At 38.9% G+C, this 25,113-nt stretch overlaps 1 protein-coding gene across 5 annotated transcripts in view; it reads right to left on the bottom strand.

The window, feature by feature from the left end:
* Nucleotides 1-8,803: 8,803 nt before the first annotated feature.
* Nucleotides 8,804-25,113, bottom strand: part of MGAT4A (alpha-1,3-mannosyl-glycoprotein 4-beta-N-acetylglucosaminyltransferase A) — an 81,974-nt gene continuing 65,664 nt past the window's right edge. For all 5 annotated transcript variants that reach the window (XM_073664888.1, XM_073664890.1, XM_073664885.1 and 2 more), the window contains 5 exons: nt 24,704-24,897; nt 17,136-17,214; nt 13,313-13,379; nt 12,391-12,503; nt 8,804-9,535 (listed from right to left, as the gene is read on the bottom strand). In XM_073664888.1, the coding sequence (XP_073520989.1) occupies nt 9,506-9,535; nt 12,391-12,503; nt 13,313-13,379; nt 17,136-17,214; nt 24,704-24,897 (483 nt within the window). In that variant the 3' untranslated portion in view covers nt 8,804-9,505. The remainder of the gene's footprint in view (nt 9,536-12,390; nt 12,504-13,312; nt 13,380-17,135; nt 17,215-24,703; nt 24,898-25,113) is intronic.

The raw sequence follows: 25,113 nt of genomic DNA, 5'->3' as shown, positions 1-25,113 counted from the left end.
GCATTCTCTTGATGAGCTTCAAGAGGTAGGCACCGGAAATGGTCTTCCAACAATCATCAGCTGTGATCCCGTGCTGTAATGTCTGTATACTCTTTTGCGTCCTCCCCTGCGCAGGAGCTGTGGTATGATCAGACCGTGTTCCTGCACGGTCAGACACAGCCATTACACAGTACACAGCAGGGGCTCATTTATAAGATTATTTCAGTACAGGAACATTTACACATCCAATTCTGGAAGTTATCATCATTCCAAGATCTATTGATTAAAATCAACTTTTGTCCATGGGGAAAACCCCTTTAACCTAGTTTTAATATAGGTTTTTATAGTTAAAGTGCCAAAGTATATCTAGTTAGGTCCAGAAATATTTGGACAGTGACAATTTTTGGCATTTCAAAAACATATTCAAGATACAGGTATATAATCAATTTGGGCTTAAAATGCAGACTGTCAGCTTTAATTTGAGGGTATTCACATCCTAATTGGAGTAAGGGTTTAGGAATTATAGCTCTTTAATATGTAGCTGCCTCTTCTTAAAGGCACCAAAAGTAATTGGAGAATTAGCTCAAACGTTCTTTAATGGGCTAATCCATCAATTAAGCAGGTAAACGGTCGGGAGCGGATTTCAAGTGTGGCATTTGAATTTTGAAGTTGTTGCTATGAATTCATGAACATGTGGTCAAAGGAGCGTTTAGTGGAAGAGAAACAGACCATCATTACGCTGAAAAAAAAAAACAAGAAATCCATCAGAGAAATAGCAGAAATGTTAAGAGTGGCCAAATCAACAGTTTGGTACATTCTGCAACAAAAAGAGCGCACTGGTGAGCTTGGGAACTCAAAAAGGTCCATGAAAAATAACAGTGATGGATGATGGCAGAATCCTTTTCATGGTGAAGAAAAACCACTTCACAACCTCAACGCAAGTGAAGAACACTCTCCAGGAAGTGGGTGTTTCAGTATCTAAGTCTACTGTAAAGAGAAGACTTCATGAGAGCAAATACAGAGGGTTCACCACAAGGTGCAAACCATTAACCAGCCTTAAAAATAGAAAGGGCAGATTACACTTTGCCAAAACAAATCTAAAGAAGTCAGCTTAGTTCTGGAAAAGCATTCTTTGGACAGATGAAACCAAGATCAACCTGTACCAGAATGATGGGAAGAAGAAAGTATGGAGAAGGCTTAGAACGGCCCTCTCTGGATATGCATGGTGGAGGCAATGTGATGGCATGGGCATGCATGGCTTCCAATGGCTCTGGGTTACTAGTGTTTATTGATGAGATGACTGAAGACAGAAGCAGCCGTATGAATTCTGAAGAATACTGGGCTATACTTTCTGCTCAGATTCAACCAAATGTAGCAAGATTGATTGCTGCAAAACAAACAAACAACTGAAAGCTACAGTAAAGGCCTGGCAAGACAAAGGAGAAAACTCAGTTTTTGGTGACGTCCGTGGCTTACAAATTTCAGGCAATCATTGCCTGCACAGGATTCTCTACAAAGTATTAAAAATGGACATTTTATTTCTGATAAAGTTAATTTGTCCAATTACTTTTGAGCCCCTGAAAAGAGGAGGCTTTGTAGAAAAATGGTTGCAATTCCTAAATGTTTCACAGGATATTTTTGTTAATACCCTTTAATTAACCCCTTTACCCTCCAAGCCTGTTTTCACCTTCATGACCAGGCCAAATTTTACAATTCTGACAGTTACTTTATGAGTTAATAACTCTCAGAAGCAGCGAGATCCGATGATGCGCTCCAGACTGTTTTTTTTCATGAAATATTGTACTTCATGATCGTGGTAAAATTTGTTCGATATGACTTGCGTGTATTTGTGACAAAAAAACGGAAATTTGCCAAAAATGTAAAAAATTTTGCAATTTTCGAAAACTTAATTTTTATGCCCTTAAATTAGAGCATTATGTCACACAAAATGGTTATTAAATATAATTTCCCACATGTCTACTTTACATCAAACCAAATTTTTTTTTATTTTTTTTTTTTAGGAAGTTATAAGGGTTAAAGTTGACCAGCGATTTCCATTTTTCCAACAAAATTTACAAAACCATTTTTTTAATGACCACATCACATTTGAAGGGACTTTGAGGGTCTATGACAGAAAATACCCAAAAGTGACACTATTCTAAAAACTGCACCACTCAAGGTGCTCAAAACCACATTCAAGAAGTTTATTAACCCTTCAGGTGCTTCACAGCAACTGAAGCTATGTGGAATGGAAAAATTAACATTTAACTTGTTTTCACAAAAATTTTACTTTAGACCAAAAATTTTTTTTTAAATTTAACAAGGAACACAGGTGAAATTGCACAACAAAATTTAGGATACATTTTCTCCCAAGTACACTGATACCCCGTATGTGGGGGAAATCTACTGTTTGGGCGCACGGCAGGGCTCGAAAGGAAAGGAGCGCCATTTGACTTTTTGAATGCAGAATTTTCTGGAATAATTAGTGGACGCCATGACACGTTTGGAGAGCCCCTGATGTGCCTAAAACAGTGGAAACCCCCCACAATTGACACCATTTTGGAAACTAGACTCCTCGGGGAACTTATCTAGATGTGTGGTGAGTTTATAACATTGAGCCGTAAAAATAAAATTTTCACATATTTCCCACAAAAATGCTTTTCAGCCCCAAATTTTGTATCTTCACAAAAGGTAGCTGAAGAAATTACACAGTACAATTTGTGGAGGAAAACTACTGTTTGGGCACGCAACAAGGCTCGGAAGGGAAGGTGCACCATTTTACTTTTTGAATGCAAAATTTTTGCTTTTCCGGAGCCTTTGTACTACCAGTAACATGGAAGCCCCCTATGTTTCTCTTTTAACAGATGACAGACCTGAGTGGGGACTTGCTTTTTTGTGCATTGATTTGAAGCATTTGTTGGGAAAATTTTACATAATGTTTGGGATCACATTTATCCTGTTCTCTACGCTGAGCACTTACATCGGGGTTTCCATCTAAATCTCTGAGTGACGTGATTCAGATGAAATACGCGAGGGATCCATTCACTATAATGAGGCAGCAGAATTACTCTGGATTCTGTCTGGCCTCTGTTCAGCATTGTCCTTTTCAGAAGTGCACAAAACTGTGGCGGACCACGCTTTTATGCACATATAAAAATACGGACACCGCCAGGTCATAGGCCAGATGGCATCCACAGTGCCTCCATCTGCCTCCTCATCGGGAATCACAACATAGGGTTCCGACTGAATCACGTATTTCAGAAATTTACACAGAAACCCCGGAGTAAGAGCTCAGTGTAGAGTGCAGGATAAATTGTGAGCCAAGCCTTACTGCGATCTTTGGGAGGCAGAATGAAAAAAAAATCAACAGCAGGTGAAGAATTGGTTTTATTTTTTATGCCGTTCCTCGTGTGGTTTGAATAATTAGATTACTTTATTCTTCATTTTATATAGTTTTTTTATGATTGGCTGCTGTCATACACACTAAAAGACGCTTTTTATTGCAAAAACTAGTTTTTGCAATAGTTATATTGAGAGCTATAATTTTTCCATACTTCGGCCGACAGTCATTTGAGGGCTTGTTTTTTTCAAGACAAGTTGACTGCTTTATTGGTACCATTTTTGGGCATATGAAACATTTTTTGATCGCTTTCTGTTCCAATTTTTGGGAGGCAGAATGAACAGAAACCAGCAATTCAGGAATTTTTTTTTGTCATTCCGCATGTGGTAAAATTGATAAGGCAACTTCATTCTTTGTGTAAGTACGATTACAGCGATACCACATTTATATTGTTGTTTATGTTTTGAAGCTTTTACATAATTAAAAACTATTTTGTAGAAAAAAATAATTATTTTTGCATTGCTTTATTCTGAGAGCTATAAAATTTTTATTTTTCTACTGATGGAGCTTTATGGCAGCTTGTTTTTTCACGGGACAAGATTTGCGACGATACCGTTTTATTTACATTCATCTTTTTTATAGTTTTTTATTCCACTTTTTGCTTGGCGATCTGATGAAAAAGCATATTTTTTTGCCTCACTCCCCCTTTTTTTGTTATGATGCTGACTGAAGAGGTTAACTAGTGTCACAGTTTGATGGGGCAGGTCATTGCGGCGATGCCAAATGTGTACATTTTTTATTTATTTTTTGTTGCATAAAAATAAAAATTTATTGGATACATTATATATATATTTTTTTATTATTTTCTGATTTTATTTTATTTTTTTACGTTTTCACTTCGTCCCTCCATGACTTTCAGCAGTCTGATCACAGTTATAAAGCATAGCAATGCAGGAGCACTGCTATGCTTTATAACTGTCAGTTCTGCACTGACACGAGTTAGTTAGATCATGCACTGCGCATGATCCAACTTGCTAGAGCCTGGTGACCTGGATGTCATGATGACATTGGGTTACTATAGCAAAGATCATGCCCTCACGATGACGTTACGGGGGCACCAATTGGAGGAAGCCCTCTCACTCTGCTTGGCTTCTAAATGCTGCGATCGATATTGATCGCAGCATTTAGGGGATCAAGCTGGCGGGAGCAGTGTGGGCATCGCTTCTGGGAGTGAAATCCGGGTGTCAGCTGTGATATCAGCTGAACACTGGTGGTGATTGCGCGCTCACAACTCCTATGCACGCAAAATCACCTGGACGTACCCAGTACGTCCAAGGTTGGGAAGCACTTCCCAACCATGAGGTACTGGGTGCATCCAAGGTCGTGAAGGGGTTAAACCTGAAAGTCTACACTTCAATTGCATCTCAGTGGTTTCATTTTAAATCCAAATTCGTGGCATGCAGAGCACAAATCATGAAAGTTCAGTCACTGTCCAAATATTTTTGAACATAATTATATTTGATCAGCTTTGTTGCAAGTTAATATTTTTGGTTAAACAGATAAACCCTTCAACAATAGCAAAGAAGTTATTACTCAATCATCAGCCAATATCAATAATGCCTTATATGTGTTATGAGTTGAATATCTCATTTGTAGGCACTTTTCTCACACTTGTGGAGTTTAATAACTTTAAAACTGAGCAATATTGCAAATAATACAAAACACTTTATTGGTTCAGTTTTCTATTATGTAACACTTCATTTTAACATTGAGGATGCATCGAAAATGTATGAAAGCAATCATTGCAAATTCATCAACTTTACAGAATGTATAGTAGTTGTCCATACCAGGCCTTATAACCAACTGCACTTGCGAGGGGTAGTGCCAATCCTGGCAAACGGGTAAACACAGGGCAATATTCCAGTATACATGCAAATACAGGATAATATTCATGGAAATTGTTCTTTTAATCGATATAGGCCCACAATTATGTGTATATTAATTGGTAAATATTTTTTTAAAGGGTTCCATGTTCATGACACAAAGTTTAAACGTTTTGCATAGCCTTTGGGGGAGTTTTCCAAATCTATTGCTATGATGTGACAACATGCTGATACTTGCTATTCACAAGGAGTCCGAACACTAAAATCCCATTGATTAATAGGATTATGGGGTCACACTGACCTGTAAAATTGTAAGTAGCTAAATAGCAGTTCTTTTCACAGTACCAGAACAGGACTGGCACTATACAGAGAAAATGCCAAAAGTCTGTGGTTAGACCCTTTTGCTTAGGAAAAGTAGGTATTGCTTTACACAGTTACTAGAACAACCAGACCACCCATTCTCCCGGCTTCCTCTTCCATTAATAAATTTCATATTTCTAATGAAGAAAATGATGGCTAAAAATTATGGAGATACCCTTTAAACAATAAAAATTTTGTCTGCCACTTTGAGGAGCTGAATAACTTACTGCATATGATGTAAGCTTTACTATTGGCTTAGTGCATGACTCCTAAGTCTCCTTCGTAACAGTGAAAATATAACTCTGTATATATAACTCTATATAAATTGACTTGACCCCTAGAAACATTTTTTTTTCTTAAAATTAATACAAGCATTCCCTTTAAGGTAATACTCATTAAATGCCAGAATGTCTGCAAAGAAACATAAATGCTTAATCTTTGCATTATCCAACACATGGTGATTTCATTTTAAAGTGGATCTGTCACCAGATTTCACAATACAATGCACTATTAATAAATATATTGCTTCAAACCTGATGAGGCTGACATACTTTACTTTAAATATCCATGTCAAAATTGCTGTATAATCCTGAAAGTAAATCAATATCTGTCAGGAAAACATTTAAAAAGGATTATTCAGTCAGTCAGACATGGCTTTTCTAAGTTAATATACCGGCCTCATCAGGACTAGTTAACCGACTTAAGTGGTTTATCCAAGATTGGAATAAAAGCCTTCATTCCCTCTATGTGATGCGCTGTGCGCACTATCACAATTCCCCGGTATTCGCACATGACCACATGTATGCAACTTGCGGTCACATGCCGACTAGATGGGTTTGGCTTCTCTATATGAAAGTGAATTAATAGCCAGACAAGTCTAGAAAGCAAGTATGCAAATCACATACATGTGGTCACGTGATCTCCAGCCCGCACCCTCAACCCGGGGATTCATGATGGCTGTGCACCACACGCTGTCACAATTCAGCAGCCTGTAGTCACAGTTACTGCAGACTTTTGTCCCAAACCTGGACAACCCATTTAGTAATGCGGGTAGTTTTGTGAAATCTGGTGACAAATCCACTGCAAATTTTGTAATTATGTTTATTAAGTTGTTAAATGGAATATTTTGCAACTGGTCTGAAACAAGTGATATGAATAAGTAAACTAACACAATAACAGTCTGATGGGCCAATTAATTCTCAATCCTATAGCCACCTTTACACAAGTGTATGCTTACTTGTGAAGATAGGACAGACTGTTCAGCAACTTGTTAGGTTTCGCTTTGAATTATCCCCTTAAAGAGTAACCTTTGTTTTATTTTATTCCATAAATCAAATCCATAGTACACGTGAAAATAAGAAACTCTGGAATATATTTTATCAGAAAAATCTACTTCTTTCTTCTCCTGGATTGATGTCATTTTCAATATTTTCAATTAAAGAGTAAAATCTGTGTTAACTGAATAAAAACATTGCTATTACTGTGATAGGAGATGGCAGCTAGTGCTCATAAGATTCTATGGAGAGAGGGGAGGGGAGGAGCTAGAGGCAGACAGACATTCGGCTGCAAGTACTCCTGAAATGACAGTTACACTTTAAGTACAGGCATGCACCTTTTCCTTGTACCACTACCAGTGCTGTAACTGTACATTTTCATCAATTTAAAAGGGGTTGTTCAAAAGAACATAAAATTATCCATTTTTCTCCAGAAACAGCACCATGCCTGTTCAGCCGCAATACCAGACCGACCCATGAAGCCTCAAAAGGGTTGTCCCACAAACAAATTGCATTTTAATTGCTAGCTCATGAAATAATAATAAGTTCCACAGTTTAATGTGTTAAAAAAATGTTCCTGTGCCAAATAATTTTATAAATGTGCCCCTGCTATTTCTGTCTTATTTGCTTTGTCTGACCGTGCAGAGCTGCTCCAGTTCACAGACGGCACATACCACAGTTCCTGGCCAGGGAAGGACGCATAACTCACGTATGATAACTGACTATACAGATGACATAGCAGTGGCTTATGCAGCTTTCTGTGAGGTAACTCATTTGCCTACCTGTTTCGTCACAGAAGTGAGTGTTTCTGCCGCGTCTCAAGCCTTCTGAGCTCATCATAATTCCAATCAGTGATGCAGGAGCTCTAGGGGGCGCTGCTGAGCTTATGTGTCACTGACTTGATTTATAGTGAGCTCAGAGGGCTCGGGGCGAGGCAGAAACACTCGCTCCTGTGATGAAACAGACACGGAAATGTGTTACCACACAGAAAGAAGCGGCTATGTTGTCTGTATGTTGTCTGGTGCTTCCTTCCCTGGACAGGAAATGTGGTATTTGCTTACCAATAATTGGAGAAGCTCTGCATGGGTCACGCACAGCAAATAAGACCGTACATAGCAGGGGCACATTTATAAGATTATCTTGACACAGGAACATTTTTTTTTTTTTTTTTTTACACATCCAATTGTGGAACTTATTATTATGCCAAGATCTAGTAATTAAAATGTACTTTGTTCATTGGAAAACCCCTTCAAATTTAGTCATCAGAAAGTGAACCAAGCTACAATACTAGTCACATCTTATGCACAAAGGTGGTGCGGTTTCTTCGGAAAAAAAACCCACAAAAAAACAAAAAGAAAAACACTTTAAATGGTGGAATTCTACAGAACACAGTGGCCCTGTTTTCTTAATGGAATCTGTCAGCAGGATTTCACTCCCTAAACTATTTATATGTGCATGTAGCTCTTTCAAAGACAAGTCCAGCAATACTTTTACATGGTCAGTCCGTTCCGGAGAAATCAATGGATATGCAACTGAGGATGAAGATCTGAAGCCTCGACTACTCCAGCTCTATTCCCTGACCAGCGCCGCCTCCTCCTGCTGTGCTGGGAATAGAGCTGGAGTGTCAGAGGCTTCAGATCTACAGCCTCAAACACGGATTTCTCAATTACGGAGGAATGGACTGGCAATATAAAGGTATTGCTAGATTTGTCCTTGAAAGAGCTACATGCACATGCATAATTTGGGGGGCTTAAATTATGCTGGCAGATTCCCTTAGATGCCTTGGTCTTGGCTCTGCAACCTGTACATAATCTTGCTGGCGTAAACTGTTTTTCATACTGACTGGCCTTTGATTATTTTATATACTACCCCTTTCAATGTATACTTGGCATTGCATATTTCAAGAATTGACAGCAGAAAGACATTTCTTCTCAATAACATGGAATGACAAACAATTTTGTTGGCTGAATTTAAAATACTTAAAAACAAATAGGATATAAACTGGGTTTACTACCATTCAGAGCCAGCTTGTTTCTCCCCTATATAACACATGTATAGGTCATATATACAGACAAATGTGTAAGAAGTCTATCAATCACTGTACAGCACCACAAATATGTTCTCATTAATCATAAATATATTAGGTTGTGTGAATAGATTTTATATATATTTGTATATTTTCTTTATAGATTTATGTCCCTGATTATCTACAAAATTCACATATTAGTAGAACAAAATAGATTTCTTTTACTTACATCCCTTCCACAAAATGCATTGTCTGTGATATGCTTTAATGGTATTGTTCAGTCAGTCTTTGTAAAAAAAAAAAATAATGTACAAGGAGAACGTACATGTAACATCCTGATATTGCACTGAACAGGCTGTAGTCAGAAGACATAAATTAGAGATGTTTTCTAAGGTTTTCTTATGGAATATTTATGGAATCTATGGCCCCTTTGAGAAATACTGTGTAATGGTTTGGGATTTTGTCAATGAGAAGAATACATACAATCTTCTATCTACAGTATGTTACACAGAGGTAGAACTGGAAAGAAACAAAACACTGAAATGAAGGTTCATGCAAATGTATGTAACAGGCAGTGATGAGATTCAGGTGTCTGTTCACAAATGGCAGTTCTTGAATTGGTTCTTGTAGAAAAATATTCGTATCAGTCCAACGGTACCTTTTTTATGTGGATCTAAATATAAAAACAAAAGAGACCATATAAAAACTGTACAGATGACATAAGAAACCTGGAGAAACGTGGAGTTCAGCATAAAGAGAGTTGACATAAGCCTGGCGTGATGTTGCGCCAAGCCGACTAATAGAAATAGAAAAGCTATCTGGGATGGTGGCAAGTTGAAAGAGGTTTGCAGGGCTCTGAACCATCGGCCACGGATTACCAACTTGGCCACTGGACCAGGGCCCTGCAAATCTTTTTGCTCATACCTAAAATGCAATACAATGAGTAAATGCTTGTATAAATTAGTAGACATTCGGTCCAAACAATTTCGTTTCGAACTTTACACATTAAGGAAGCAGCTACATTTATCAAATGTGTCACGTTATGTGGAAATTACTTTGGAATGCTTGTGTTCACCCAAGTAATTCTAACAATAGATGTTATTCTAGTTTATAAACACTTTTCAAAATATTAATTCTTCTCTGCTTATGGAACAGACAATAATACCAGACAAATTAGTTAAAGAGGATCTTTCACTTTGAACTGGACACACTATGTAACAGTGGCTGTAGAGCAGGATAAAACGTTTGGTTTTTTTTATTTCTCCTCTCTGTTGCGGAGAGATTAGCAATTAAAGTATTTGGCCTCTAATGAATTAATGCTAATTAAGTCCAAGTTGCTGTTATCAGATAGTTTTGGGAAGTGGGTGGGGGGAAGTGGTGGTGTACTTCTCCCTGTATAATGTTGCCCAATCATAAGCAGGCAGCAACACTCAGGAAAGAAGATGACGCCCCCACCATAGCATATAGCAGATTTACCAGTGTGTAAGATGTAATGATACAGCTCTGATCTCCTGGTCTAACTTCCTGCATGACTCAGTGTGAGGGGGAGGGGCAATGCAGCTGAATTTCGCTGTGTCACATTACAAATATTTCAATAATCTCTAACAGCAAGGTCACCTCTGCTGTACTGTACCTACCCTCACACTGTCTGCCCGGAGCGGAGAGCACAAAGTGTCCGTATCACACTTATGTTTGTTGAGTTCAGGCTTATTGTAATCACTCTTCAGTACGATCAGAGCAGGCTGTCATTATAGCTCATACAGGAGCAGCCCAGATTACTACTGTGTGAAACATAATGACAGACTGCTCTGATTTCACTGCAGAGCGATTGCAAATTGCCTAAATACAGCAGACATAAGTGCAATTATTGATGCACTCAGTAATCAGGAGAGGTGATATAAGGATTTGTAATGTGACACCGCTAAACTCAGCTGCACTGTTCTCCCCACTCGTCCCCCCACTGACTCATCTAAGAGGTTACGCCTGTAAATCAGAGCTCATATCTTACACAGGGAGAAACCTGCTCCAAGCTATGGTAGGAGATGTTCTTCTTTCCTTTGAGTGTGGCTGCCGGCTTATGATTGGTCAGCATCATACAGGGAGAAGTACACACCCACAATGAAAACGCTCTCATAACACCCATTTGAAAGTAATGAACATTAATTCATTATGGGCAAAACATTTTGATTGCCAATATCTCCTCAACAAGAGGTAAAATGAAAAAAAAATAAAAATAAAAACTTAAAAATGCCTTAGTCCACCCAGCATCCTGCGTCTAAGTCAACATAAAAAGTTTGGTTAAAGGTTCTCTAACTCTTTCTGGGGGTAAAAAATAAATAAATACATTTTGCAACATTTATCGTGCAGCATACATACTATGTTTCCTAACCTTATACTGTGGGTCAGTGTGATTATTATAATTCCAAATGTACATAGTCTTTTAGGTTTTATTACTTTCGGTCAATAAATACAAAAATAAATATATTTTTTTTAAAGTGTGTCAACATATCTTATTATTTCTAATTTTCCTTTGATTTAGCTATATAAGTGCTTGTTTGGTGGTGGACGAGCTGTAGTTTCCAATATCATTTAGCATTTTCATTTCTTTTTATTACACTTCTTGGGAGGCAAAAATAGCAAAAAAAAACACAAACAAAAAAACGGAAATTCTGCAATTCTTTGTTACACTCACTATTTTGTGGGACAGTGCAATTACAGTTACTACTGTACATTTTTTTTTCATGTCTCATCACTTTTTCAAAATAAAATACATTTTCCAAAATGAAAGCCATGACTTTTTTTGGGTGACACCGCTGAATGAGGACATATTTTTTTGTGGAACGAGAGATATTTTTCATTAGTACCATTTCTTTTTTATCAGGCAGAGCGCACAAAAACAAAACCTGAAAATTTGGGCATGGTTTTCCACAGTTTTGTTTGCTTTTGTCTTTTACACCATTGACCCTGCAGAATAAAAATTGTGATACATGTATAGTTATGGGACGTTACATATGCGGTGGTACCAATTAGAGCTAGATTTTTATCTGATTTTAGAATAAAACATGATTTGATAAAAAAAAAAAATACAAAACTTTTTTTTAGAACTTCTACTTTTAATTTTTTTAGACTGTAAAATACTTTAGTATTTTTTTTTTTTTACATTATTTATTAGTCTCACAAGCGGACCTGAACATCCTTTTTTTGATCATTGTTGCTGTACGCTACATTACTAATGTCCCACAATGGGCAGGAGGAATGGGAGATTGTCAAACAGCTATTGACTGCAACGTCCAAGTGATTAAACTGCTACATTTCGCTTTTGAGACCATTTTGACAGTGACTGGCCTTGTCTGCTGTGTAATATATCAGACACCTGCTCCATAGACATGCACATATGTCATACACGTATGGAAGATATCGGCAAGAGGACAATTCAAGCTTAAAAGTAGAGATTAAAGAATTAAGCTAGATCTCTCATTGCACAAAGAGTTTTGTCCCATCACCATAAAATCTAGGGCTGGTATTTACCTCATTAAGGATGATCCAAACTGCTGAATTCTGTAAAACGGTAAGTCGGAATGCTGAAATAGGATTTAGCCCAGGATCTACAGGTCCTTCTGCAACTCCATCTTCAAATTTCCCTTGGAAAAGATAACAGAAAAGTGTCTCAAGCATTTTAGTCAAAGGGGTTTCCAGGACTTTGATATTGATGGCCTATTCTTAGGATAGGCCGTCAATATCCAATTGGAGATGTGCTGGAGGTGCACGGTGGACTTCCAGCAGCCTTAGGACCTGGTACCAGCTTAGCGTTGGACATAAGTGTCAGACCCCTACTGATTTGATATTGTTGACCGATACTAATAATAGGTCATCAATATTAAAGTAATGAACAACCCGTTTAAAGTACATTTTGCTCTGATTCTATATATATTTTTTTAAATTTTATATGATAATAGGCGGACGTCTATTGGCTTTGTGTTATTACCAGAGATGAGCAGACAAATAGCAAATTATAGTCCACATTTTAAAGTGAAGGTAAAGACCAAGCTTTCCATTTCCATTATTTTATATATGAACTCAAGCATTCTACAGGGAGTATGCGCAATGTCCTATGCTGAAGAAACAAAGAACTATATAGGACAGTAATTCCATAGTTCCAATATCAACACTAGATTTAGGAAGCTAACAATTCCATTTACCTTCTTATGAGGCTGTGTGCAGTGGGCAAGAAAAGGGGGTTGCATTCATACGTTCAGTGGTCATTATAAATGGCTACATAAGATATCTGGTAGCCACTTATCTCTAGCTGTCCATAGAAACACAATGCCTGTTTGGCTGAGGTACAAAGACATATCAAGCAAGTAAGCAGGGAATCATTGATGGGGTCTAAATAATTTTAAATCTACATTGATAAGAATACAATATAAAGACAAAATGACCAGAATCTTACCTATTCTGAAAAACGCATCTGAAAGGTGCTTGGCTTTGGTTTCCTTGCCTAAATCCCAAATGTCTTTCTAAAAATAAGAACCACCCTTTCAATGTTAGCAGGATTAAAGTAACATTTTCACAAGGGAGATATTTTAAACAATGACAGTAATAACATGCCCATACAGAGTTAAAGGGAGTGCCAACTACTGGACAACCCTTTTGAATGTCCCCAGTATGCTTAAAGAAGCACTCCCACTAAGTTTTTTTATACAATAAATGTGTGTATATGTGCATGTGATATAGAGTGAGTGTATTAATATACTTACCTAAAATCGCTGCTTTTGCCGGTGTCCAGCACAGACTTCTTCTCTCACTAATGCTACAGCTCTGCAGACTCTCTGGGTCACACTATGTCCTGCATGACCCAGAAGTGACTTTTACAATGTAAGTCTATAGAGCGTCAGAACAAGGCTCTATAGGCTTTTATTGTGAGAATTACAGCATAGAGAGGTAAGTGAGCCAGGTAGTTGCAATTTCAGTGATATCACCAAGAAGCAGAGAACAGTGCTGGACATCGGAGAGAGCGGTGGTAGGTAAGTACCGTATTTTGCAGATTATAAGAGGCACCGGATTATAAAATGTGCAAAATAGGAAAAAAATGTTTTTTTTTTTAAATTAAATTGATGCGCCTTATAATCTGTTTTACCTGGGGGGAGGGGGGGCACAGGCGCCAGGGTCACAAATACAGGAGATTGGTGGTGGAGGCGGCGGAAGTTGGGCGGTGCTGCGGGGCTCCGTCCTCAGAAGAAGGGTTGCTGATTCAGAATGACCTGGGCGGCAGTGGTGGTGGCGGGAGTGGGGCGATGCTGTGGCCCCGTTCTCAGAAGAAGTTGGCGGTGAACGAAGGTTCCCTATCCCTTACATAGCCCTGCGGTGGGCTTAGGGAAAATGTCCGCTGAAGCTTGCGCAGATTGAGATTTCAATCTGCGCATGCTCCGGCGAGCATTTTCCCGAAGGCCACCACAGGGCTATGTACGTGATAGGGAACCTCCGCCTTATTCTGAGGACAGGGCCACAGCATCACCCCACTACCGCCGCCGCCACCACCCATGTCATCCTGAATCAGCGACCCTTCTTCTGAGGACGGGGCCCCTAGCATCGCCCAACTCCTGCAGCAGCTGCTGCCAAACTCCTGTGTCTGTGACCCAGCTCCACCGACGCCGCCCCCAGGTAAAATACCGTAACTTCGCATTATAAGGTGCACCCCCTTTTTCCTCCCAAATTTTTTGGGGAAAAGTGCATCTTCTAATCCAAAATATACGGTATATTAATACACTCACATTACATAACATGCATATACAAACATTCAATGTATAAAAACTTAGTGGGAGTGCTTCTTAAATAAAATAAGAGAAAAGAATACATATTTTCCAGGGCTTCCTCTACTAATTTTCTCTTATTTATTAAGCACACTGGAGGCATTCAGAAGGGTTGTCCAGTAGTGAACAGCCCCTTTAAACTAAGAAGAGAACAAGAGCTAACACTATTCATTTCTCAGAGCTGGATATCAAGGAGTTTCATACTGTGCTTGGCACCCAGCCGAAATTGACAATTGGGAGGAGAAACACATACATTTTAGACTAGTGTTGGCTGAACTTGCTGATCCTGACGTGTTGGGCAAACACTAATGTGTATGGAGAACCCAAACAACTGATTGCTTGTTGATATGTAGATCGGGCATGTCCAATTTCAGACTACCAATTGTCTGGTGGTGACGCTCTCAAAAATAACACTGGAGTGCTTATCCGAATGAATTCTCCTGTGTGTGGGAAGGCCGGTTGAGATGGCTGCCGGCTTAACAATCTATCGAATTATCGTTCAGCAGACAACCATCTACTTTGTATTCTTCTCAGTTGAATAGCAAGCATATTATAGTAATAATCTGCACTCACAATGGAAAAGTTGACAATCCTACTTACACATACAGTTAGTTCCAGAAATATTTGGACAGTGACTGAATCTTTGCGATTTAGAACCCGCATGCCACCATTTTGGATTTAAAATGAAACAACTGAGATGTAATTGAAGTGCAGACTTTCAGGTTTAATTAAAAAGGGTTTGAACAAACATATCCTTTGAAACATTTAGGAATTGCAACCATTTTTCTACAAAACCTCTTCATTTCAGGGGCTCAAAAGTAATTGGACAAATTAACTTTACCATAAATAAAATGTTCATCTTTAATACTTTGTAGAGAATCCTTTACAGGCAATGATTGCCTGAAGTGTGGATGCCATGGACGTCACCAAACACTGGGTTTCCTACTTTATGATGCTTAGCCAGGGCTTTACTGCAGCTGACTTCAGTTGTTGCTTGTTTGTGGGTCCTTCTGCCTTAAGTATTGTCTTAAGCATATAAAATGCATTCTCGATGGGGTTGAGATCTGGTGACTAACTTGGCCAGTGAAGAATATTCCACTTCTTTGTCTTAAAAACCTCCTGGTTTGCTTTCACAGTATACTTTAGGTCACTGTCCATCTGTACTGTGAAGCGCCGTCCAATCAACCTTGCTGCATTTGGTTGAATCTGAGCAGAAAGTATAGCCCTGTACACATCAGAATTCATCCGGCTGCTTCTGTCTTCAGTCACATCATCAATAAACACTAGTGACCCAGTGCCATTGGAAGCCATGCATGCCCATGCCATCACACTGCCTCCGCCATGTTTTACAGAGGATGTGCTGTGCTTTGGATCATAAGTCATTCCAAGCCTTCTCCATACTTTTTTCTTACCATCATTCTGGTACAGGTTGATATTAGTTTCATCTGTACAAAGAATGCTTTTCCAGAACTGGGCTGGCTTCTTTAGCTGTTATTTGGTAAAGTCTAATCTGGTCTATTTTTAAGGCTGGTTAATGGTTTGCACCATGTGGTGAACCCTCTGTATTTGCTCTCATGAAGTCTTCTTTTTATTGTAGACTTAGATACTGAAACGCCTACTTCCTGGAGAGTGTTCTTTACTTGGGTGGATGTTGTGAAGGGGCTCTTCTTCACCATGGAAAGGATTCTACGATCATCCACCACTATTGTGTTCTGTGGACATCCAGGCCTTTTTGAGTTCCCAAGCTCACCTTTTTGAATGTACCAAACTGGCCACTCCTAACATTTGTACTATTCTCTCTGATTGATTTCTTCCTTTTTCAGCCTAATAATGGTCTGTTTCCCCTCCATTGAGAGCTCCTTTGACTGCATGTTGTTGGTTCACAGCATCAGCTTCCAAATGCAAATACCACACACAGAATTAGCTCCAGACTTTTACCTGCTTAACTGATGATGCATCAATGACGGAAAAAACGATGCAGCGCATAAAAGAGCTTCTGAGATAATTGTCCAATTACTTTTGGTCCCCTTAGCTACATATTAAAGGAGCTGTAATTCATAAACCCTGAAATGTGGATACCCTCAAATTAAAGATGAGAGTCAGCAATTTAAGCCCATATTTATTTTATAACTGTACCTTGAATATGTTTTGGTAAACAGCTAAAATGCCAAAAGTTGTATCACAGTCCAAATATTTCAGGACCTAATTGTACATGACCTACAGTTCAGCTGCACCAATATATCAGATTACTTACAATTCCAAGTGTAAAAACTACACTTACTAGAATCCAGTTTATCAAGCATGGAATGCTAGGAGATTACAGCTTGGAAGCATGCAGAATTGTAATTGCCCTTCTAGACTTTATAACAAGCTCTAAAGTATTTACTAAAGTTAGCAACACACTATGCATAGTAATTCTAAACTACACTGTGTGAAATGTTCAGCAAAGAGGAATTATTATACCTGGTAAGGTAAAACATCCACAGTTGCGTTTATTAACAAGTCTCCAGGATGTTCAGTGTTTCCACTGCGGAACAGATACCTATAAAATAAAACATAATCTTAGCTAATTGTAGATCAGATTCCAAGCACACAGTGAGCTGACTTCGCTTCCTGACAGGTGTACAGCAAACATGTAACATCAACAAGCCTGCTGCCTCACACATCTCAGTCTCTCGACCTCTGTACAAATGTTAAAGGGACTCTCCCAACACTATGTTTTATGACTTATCAACAGGTACGTTGTACCTGCCCTGTGTCTGAGCAACTCCTTGCAGGACAAGATTGACCATGTGTGACTTTCCTCCCCTGCTTTCACAATCATTAGGAATCTCCAGTGGTCAGCTCTCTACTGAAATTGCTGCATGGCCAATCTCAACCACAGATCATAAGACATTCTGAATGAAATCCCCTTTAAATGGTACAATATAGTATTGAAGTTGTAAAATCAAGGGAATTTTGGAAAGGCTGAAAGGCTTGTCAATGTAAGTAAAAGCAGGAAGGTGGCACATCTTAAAACCATGGGACAAATAATTTTTTTTTTTAAATAGAAAAAGAGAAGTTAGCAGCACTGCTAGTATTAGTGCAATACCCCCAAGGATCAATGGCTAAGGGCCCTACCCAGTAGATTTAAAACAAAAATAAAAAAAAGATCTTTATTCACCGAAAATATCAGCTCTGCTCAATGGAGACTGTCTCAATTTTTATTTTCAGCTGATGTTTATTTTAAAATAACCAGAAAGTACAAGGTTTGGGCTGCAGAGGGCTGTAGTGAAGTTACATTTATCTGATGAAGCGCCTTTCAATATGTTTGGGACATCTGGAAGAATGATTTGGGTCTGAAAGAACCTTAATGACTGGAGAATTTTTTTCATTTTTGCCTCCCCTCCATGTTAGGCAGATCTATGGCGATCATGTGATTGTCAGGTCCTATAGAAGCATCGGCACAGAGGACTAGGTAGCAGGCAAAAGACAGAAGCAATATTATTTTCTGTCATCTCACCAGGGTTCCCAACTGTGTTTGACAGCCAAAAACTTGACCTGCTTCCACTAGATTGGAAGAATAGGAACTTTAATCCAGTGCCATAAATTTACAATGGTGTAGAATTAAAGCAGGACCAAGGGCTGTAAATTTAAGATGCTTGGTTATTATCTGGTTAAAAGGCATAATTCTGCCTATTGCTACCACTAGGGGAGGCTTTGGAGTTTACTACATACTGTCAATACAGTATGCAACTATAATCTCTGGACAAAGAAAAATTCCTAACCCATCCTTAAAGGGCAATCTGAGTAGGATCAAACCTCCTAAACAGTCTATATGGACATGCAGGCCATAGAAAGTTGAATGAAATGATAACTTGATGTCTCGGATCCGGTGTTTAATTCCAGAGAAACTCATGTTTTTCTTAATATGTAAATGAGATGTTAAGATCTATAGGCCAGATCTGCTAGAGATTATTTTCAATGAAAGGCGGCGTTACCATTGCGAGACGCAGATCAGGAGAGCAGACTGTCTATTATTACATGCCTCACACTCGTAACTCCCCCTGCAAAGGCAGATTCTCAGGGAGATAAGTGTCCAACGTATAGATCTTAACAGCTAATTTACATAGTAAGAAAATTGTGAATTACTCTCGAATAAGTCAACAGGTAGCAGACCTAAAGGTATAATTTTATTCAACTTTCATTGACCTGCATGCCCATGTAGACTGCTTAGGAGAGTTTATCCTACTGGCAGATTTCCTTTAGTTAGCATAGAATGCTGCACCTAAACATGACAGTGAAACATTTACTACAGTGCCTTGAAATAGTATTCCTACCCAGTGAACTTTTCCACAATTTTTCTGTTACACTCACAAACTTAGATGTATTTTATGGGAAAGTAGCAAGTGCTTGTGAAGTGTTAAAGGAAATGATATATTGGTTTTCTAATTCATTTAAAAATATAAATCTGAAAATTGTGATGTGCATTTGTATTCAGCCCCCCTGAGTTAATACTTTGTAGAACCACCTCTTCACTGCAATTACCGCTGCAAGCCTTTTGGTGTATGTCACTACCAGCTTTGCACGTCTGGAGGAAGACTTACTTGCACATTTTTGTTCACAAACTAGTTCTAGCTCAGGGAGATTGGATGGAGAGTGTCTGAACAGCAATTTTCACGTCTTCCACACATTCTCAATGGGATTTAGGTCTGGACTGTGACTGGACCATTCAAACACATGAACATGCTTTGATCTAAACCATTCCATAGTAGCTCTGGAAGTATGTTTAGGGTCGTTGTCCTAATGGAAGGTGAACCTATGCACCAGTCTAGTGTCTTTTGCAGCCTCAAACAGGTTTTCCTCCAGGACTGCCCTGTACTTAGCTCCATCCATCTTCCCATGAACTCTGACCATGTCCCTGCTGAAAAAAAAGCGTCCCCACAGAAGGATGCTGCCACCACCATGTTTGATGGTGGGGATGGAGTTTTCAGGGTGATTTGCAGTGTTAGTTTTCTGCAGCACCTTCATCCACATGCTAGCTGTGCCCTTTACATGGCTTTTTGCAAACTGCAAACTATACTTCTTATGGCTTTCTTTCAAAAAGTCTTTCTTCTTACCAATCTTTCATAAAGGTCAGATTTGTGGAGTATACGACTAGTAATTTTCATGTGGATAAATTTTCACACCTGAACTGTGACCATGGGCCTCTTGGCTGCTTCTCTAATTAATGCTCTACTTGACTGGGATGTCAGTTTAGGTGGACGGCCATGTCTTGGTAGGTTTGAAGTTGTGCATACTCTCTCCATTTTTGGATGATGGATTGAACACTGCTCTGTGAAATGTTAAGAGCTTGGGCTATGGTGTGTTTTTTGTTTTTTATGATGCTGTTTCAGCCTTATTGTTCTCCAACAAACCTCTGAGGCCTTCACAGATCAGCTGTAGCTATACAGAGAATAAATTACACACATGTGGACTCAATTTACTAATTATGTGACTTATGGAGGCAGTTGGTTTCTCAGGATTTATTTAGGGGTATCAGACTACAGGGGGCTGTATACAAATGCACATCACAATTTTCAGATTTATATTTTAACCCCTTTCCAACCTTGTCAGTAATAGTACGTAGCTGCGCCCTGGGCCTATAGGGCCAGCTACGTACTATTACGCGGGCTGCGATCACGCCCGCACACAAGCTGACACCCGGTGTTATGTGCCGGGAGCGGTCCCGAACCACTCCCTGCACATTAACCACAGCAATGCTGTGATCAAATTCGATCGTAATCACTATACTCACCTCTCCTGCCAGCGTCCAGCGATGTCTGCAGCGGCTTCCGGATGTTGACATGACGACACAGTGTCGTCATGACAACATCAGGGTCACCAGGAGGCAGGACATCATGCGCAGTACATGACCAAAGTAATGTCTTCCCTGTGTGCAGCGCTGACAGGCTGCATGACAAAGGGAGCGGCAGCTCTCTATGTCATGGAGCCGATCAGGCTGCAAAAAGTGAAAGTCCCATAGTGGGACAATGTGTAAGAATGAAAAAAAGAAAAGTGAAAAAATTAAAAAAAAAAAAAAAAAAAATTGAAAAAAAAAATAAACCCCAAAAAATAAAAATATATTGAACCCATAATATTTATTTATTCTGAAAAAAATAAAAAATAAACCAATAGAAGTACACATATTTGGTATCGCCGCATCCGGAACGACCTGACCTATAAAAGTGTCCCACTAGTTAACCCCTTTAGTGAACACAGTAAAAAAAATAAATAAAAAACGAAGCAAAAAACAAATACTTTATCATCATACCGCCAAACAAAAAATGGAACAACACGCGATCAGAAAGACGAACGTAAATAAATATGGTACCGCTGAAAACATCATCTTGTCCTGAAAATAAAAGCTGCCACACAGCTCCATCATCCGAAAAATAAAAAAGTTCTAGCTCTCAGAATAAAGCGGTGCAAAAAAATAGTTTTTTCTAGAAAATAGTTTTTATTGCGTAAAAAGAGGCAAAACATAAAACTATATAAATGCGGTACCGCTGTAAACGTACTGACCCGAAGTATAACGCTGCATTATCAATTTTACCACACGCGGAACGGCATAAAAATAAATAAATAAAAAAAAACAATTCCTGAATTGCTGGTTTTTGTTAATTCTGCCTCCCAAAAATCGGAATAGAAAGCGATCAAAAGATGTCACATGCTCAAAAATGGTACCAATAAAAACGTCAACTTGTCCTGCAAAAAACAAGCAGTCTCTGACTCTGTTGGCCAAAATATGGAAAAATTATAGCTCTCAAAATATGGCGATGCAAAAACTAGTCTTTGCAAAAAAAAAAGCGTCTTTTAGTGTGTGACAGCAGTCAATCATAAAAACCCGATATGAATCCGGTATTGCTGTAATCGCACCGACCCGAAGAATAAAGTCATCTAATAACTTATACCACACGAGGAACGGTGTAAAAAAATAAACTCAAGTGTTGTATTAGGGCTAGGGTTTGGGCTTTTTTCTAAAGTAAAGAAAAAAAAAAAATGACGACAATATGGCGACCAGTGTTGAGCGCAAGTGCTTGCTACTTGAGTTTGCATCCGGTGCTCGGGTATGCACTGAGTATCGCGGGTGTTCGAGTGACATGCTCGAGTCTCTGCCCCATATGCTTCGCAGCAAAAAAAACGTTGCTGGATCACCTGCCATGCACGAGCGATCCCCGCATGTTTTTTTTTAGGTGTCTAACAACCGTAAACATGCGGGGCAGGGGCTCGAGCATGTCACTCGAGCACCCATGATACTTCGTGCATACCAGAGTACCGGATGCAAACTCAAGTAGCGAGCACTTGCGCTCAAGACTAATGACAATTTATTCAATATGATGACCTAATGTTATCAATTTCAGTCGTACCTCTGGGTTCAAAATGTACACTATACCCCTTGATAAAATCCTTGAGGGGTCTAGTTTCCAAACTGGAGTCAATTGTGGGGGGTTTCCACTGTTTAGGCACATCATGGGCTCCTGAAATGCGACATGGCGTCCGCGCTTGATTCCAGCCAATTTTGCGTTCAAAAAGTCACACAGTGCTCCTTCCCTTTTGAACCCTGACATGCGCCCAGTGTATTTTCCCCCACATATGGGGTATAGGCGTACTCAGGAGAAATTGCACAACAGTTTTTAGGTTCCATTTTCTTCTCTTACCCTTGCGAAACTAAAAAACTTGGGGATAAAAGATCATTTTTGTGGAAAAATTTAGATTTTTTTATTTTCACGGCTTCAGGTTCTAAACTTCTGTGAAGCACCAGGGTGTTAAGGGTGCTCACCACATATCTAGATAAGTTCCCTCAGGGGTCTAGTTTCCAAAATGGTGTCACTTGTGGGGGTTTTCCACTGTTTAGGCACATCAGGGGCACATCCGCTAATTATTCAAGCAAATTTTACATTCAAAAAGTCAAATGGCGCTCCTTGCCTTCTTAACCCTGCTGTACACCCAAGCAGTGGTTTTCCCCCACATATGGGGTATCGGCTTACTCAGGAGAAATTGCACCATGCAACTTGTTGTGCAATCTCTCCTGTTACCCTTATGAAAATGCAAAACTGGGGGGCTGAAAAACATTTTTTGTGGGAAAAATGTGAAAATTTAAATTTTCACAGCTCCATGTTATAAACTTCTGTGAAACACCTGGGGGTTCAAGGTGCTCACTATACATCTAGATAAGTTCCCTGAGGGGTCTAGTTTCCAAAATGGTGTCACTTGTGGGGGGGTTTCCACTGTTTAGGCACATCAGGGGCTCTCCAAACGCAACATGGCATCTGCTAATTATTCAAGCAAATTTTACATTCCAAAAGTCAAATGGCGCTCCTTCCCTTATGAGCCCGGCAGTGCGCCCAAACAGTGTTTTTTCCCCACGTATGGGGTATCTGCGTGCTCAGGGGAAATTGCACAACAAATTTTGGGGTCCATTTTTTCCTGTTACCCCTGCGAAAATAAAAAATTGGGGTCTAAAGTAACAGTTTTGTGAAAAAAGTTAAATGTTCATTTTTTTCTTCCCCATTCCAAAAATTCCTGTGAAGCACGTGAAGGGTTAATAAACTTCTTGAATGTGGTTTTGAGCACTTTGAGGGGTGCAGTTTTTAGAATGGTGTCACTTTTGGGTATTTTCTGCCAAAGGCACCTCAAAGTCACTCCAAATGTGATGTGGTCCCTAAAAAAATGGTTTTGTAAATTTTGTTGGAAAAAAGAGAAATCACTGATCAACTTTTATTCCTTATAGCGCACTAATAAAAAAATTTTTTGCTTCCAAAATTGTGCTGATGTAAAGTAGACATGTGGGAAATGCTATTTATTAACTATTTTGTGTAACATCTCTCTGTGATTTAACAAAATAAAAATTAAAATGTTGAAAATTGTGAAATTTTCGCCAAATTTCCAATTTTTTTTTACAAATAAACACAAGTTATATCGAAGTAAATACTTGTATGTCAAAAATGACAAAAGTATTCTTAGGGTGATACCTTTATTGGCTAACCAGAAAATATATATATATGCAAACTTTCAGAGCACAGAGGCTCCTTCTTCAGGCAAGATTACAATAAGAAGGAGCTTCTGTGCTCTGAAAGCTTGCATATATATATATTTTCTGGTTAGCCAATAAAGGTATCACCCCAAGAATACTTTTGTCATTTTTGGCATACAAGTATTTACATCGATTTTTCTGGCTAACACGGTACCACACTATAACTTTGTATTGTACATCAAGTTATATCGAAGAAATTTTACCACTATCATGAAGTACAATATCTCACGAAAAAACAATCTCAGAATCAGCGGGATCCGTTGAAGCGTTTCAGAGTTATTACCTCAGAGTGACAGTGGTCAGAATTGTAAAAATTGGCCTGGCCATTAACGTGCAAACCACCCTGGGGGGTAAGTGGGTTAAAAATAATTAGAAAACCATGTATCATTTCCTTTACTCTTCACAAATACTTGCTACTTTGTGATGGTATATCACGTAAAATACATTTAAGTTTGTGGGTGTAATTCATTCACGGGGTATGAATACTTTTTCAAGGCACTGTATATGACTGGCGGCAAAATTATTGAAAACAGAAGACGTAAACCTCGACGTACGTGTATTTCAGAGCCGAAATGTTAGCCTTTTTCACACCATTCTCACCAATTTTTAAAAAAATTCAGGAGGGCTTTTATTATTTTTTATTATAGCGTACATCTATGCCGGCATGTAGACTTGCTCTGCAGTGCACAAGTCAGCTGTGTGTAAATGTTAAGAGTATGCTAAATACATTTTTTGGTCCTTCATGATCTATGATTAGGACAAGTCATCAATATTAGACTGGTGGGGTGCAACGCTCTACCATTCTGTCAATGAACTGTTTAAAGGGCCAAGTTACCAATATTTCTTTTTAAATGTTGCTTATCATTTGCTTCATAACATATCATGTGCTTGCCATGTTGAATATTCTTGGACCTTATACAAACTAGAACACTAAATTACTTTGTGTGAAGCAGTACTTGATCATCAAACTACTAACCTTTCAACATGTACCGGTTTATCAAACTTGAACAGAATGTAGTCTCCAGCCACAGGGGTGATGGCCCAGAAGAAGTCCTCCCCCAAGTACGTCTTTTCTAGGGTGTGACCTTGATATACTTTTAACGAAGTTGAAACTTCAGCTGGAGGATTCACGTGAATTTTATGCAACAATGGTTTTAAGAAATCTTTATCCTAAAAGGAAAAGCAAGGGTAAATATCTAGTGGAGCACAGAAAGAATGAAACATATAGGCCTGAGTCGCAAAAAGAACTTCGGCACTCCATACATGAACATATAAGAAATATTGTATCTAGACTAATGTCACTTTGAAAAATGAAGGTTTTTTGCGCATAATTTCGCCAATTTATGTGTGCCCATCAACCACGACAAGGTCACCTTCGAATGATGG

This window comes from Phyllobates terribilis, unplaced genomic scaffold, assembly GCF_046119375.1.
Source record: "Phyllobates terribilis strain yellow unplaced genomic scaffold, ASM4611937v1 Scaffold_2__4_contigs__length_985480577, whole genome shotgun sequence".
Taxonomy (NCBI): Eukaryota; Metazoa; Chordata; class Amphibia; order Anura; family Dendrobatidae; genus Phyllobates; species Phyllobates terribilis.
Note: the sequence above shows the minus strand (reverse complement) of the source record. Positions and strands in the feature narration are given on the sequence as shown.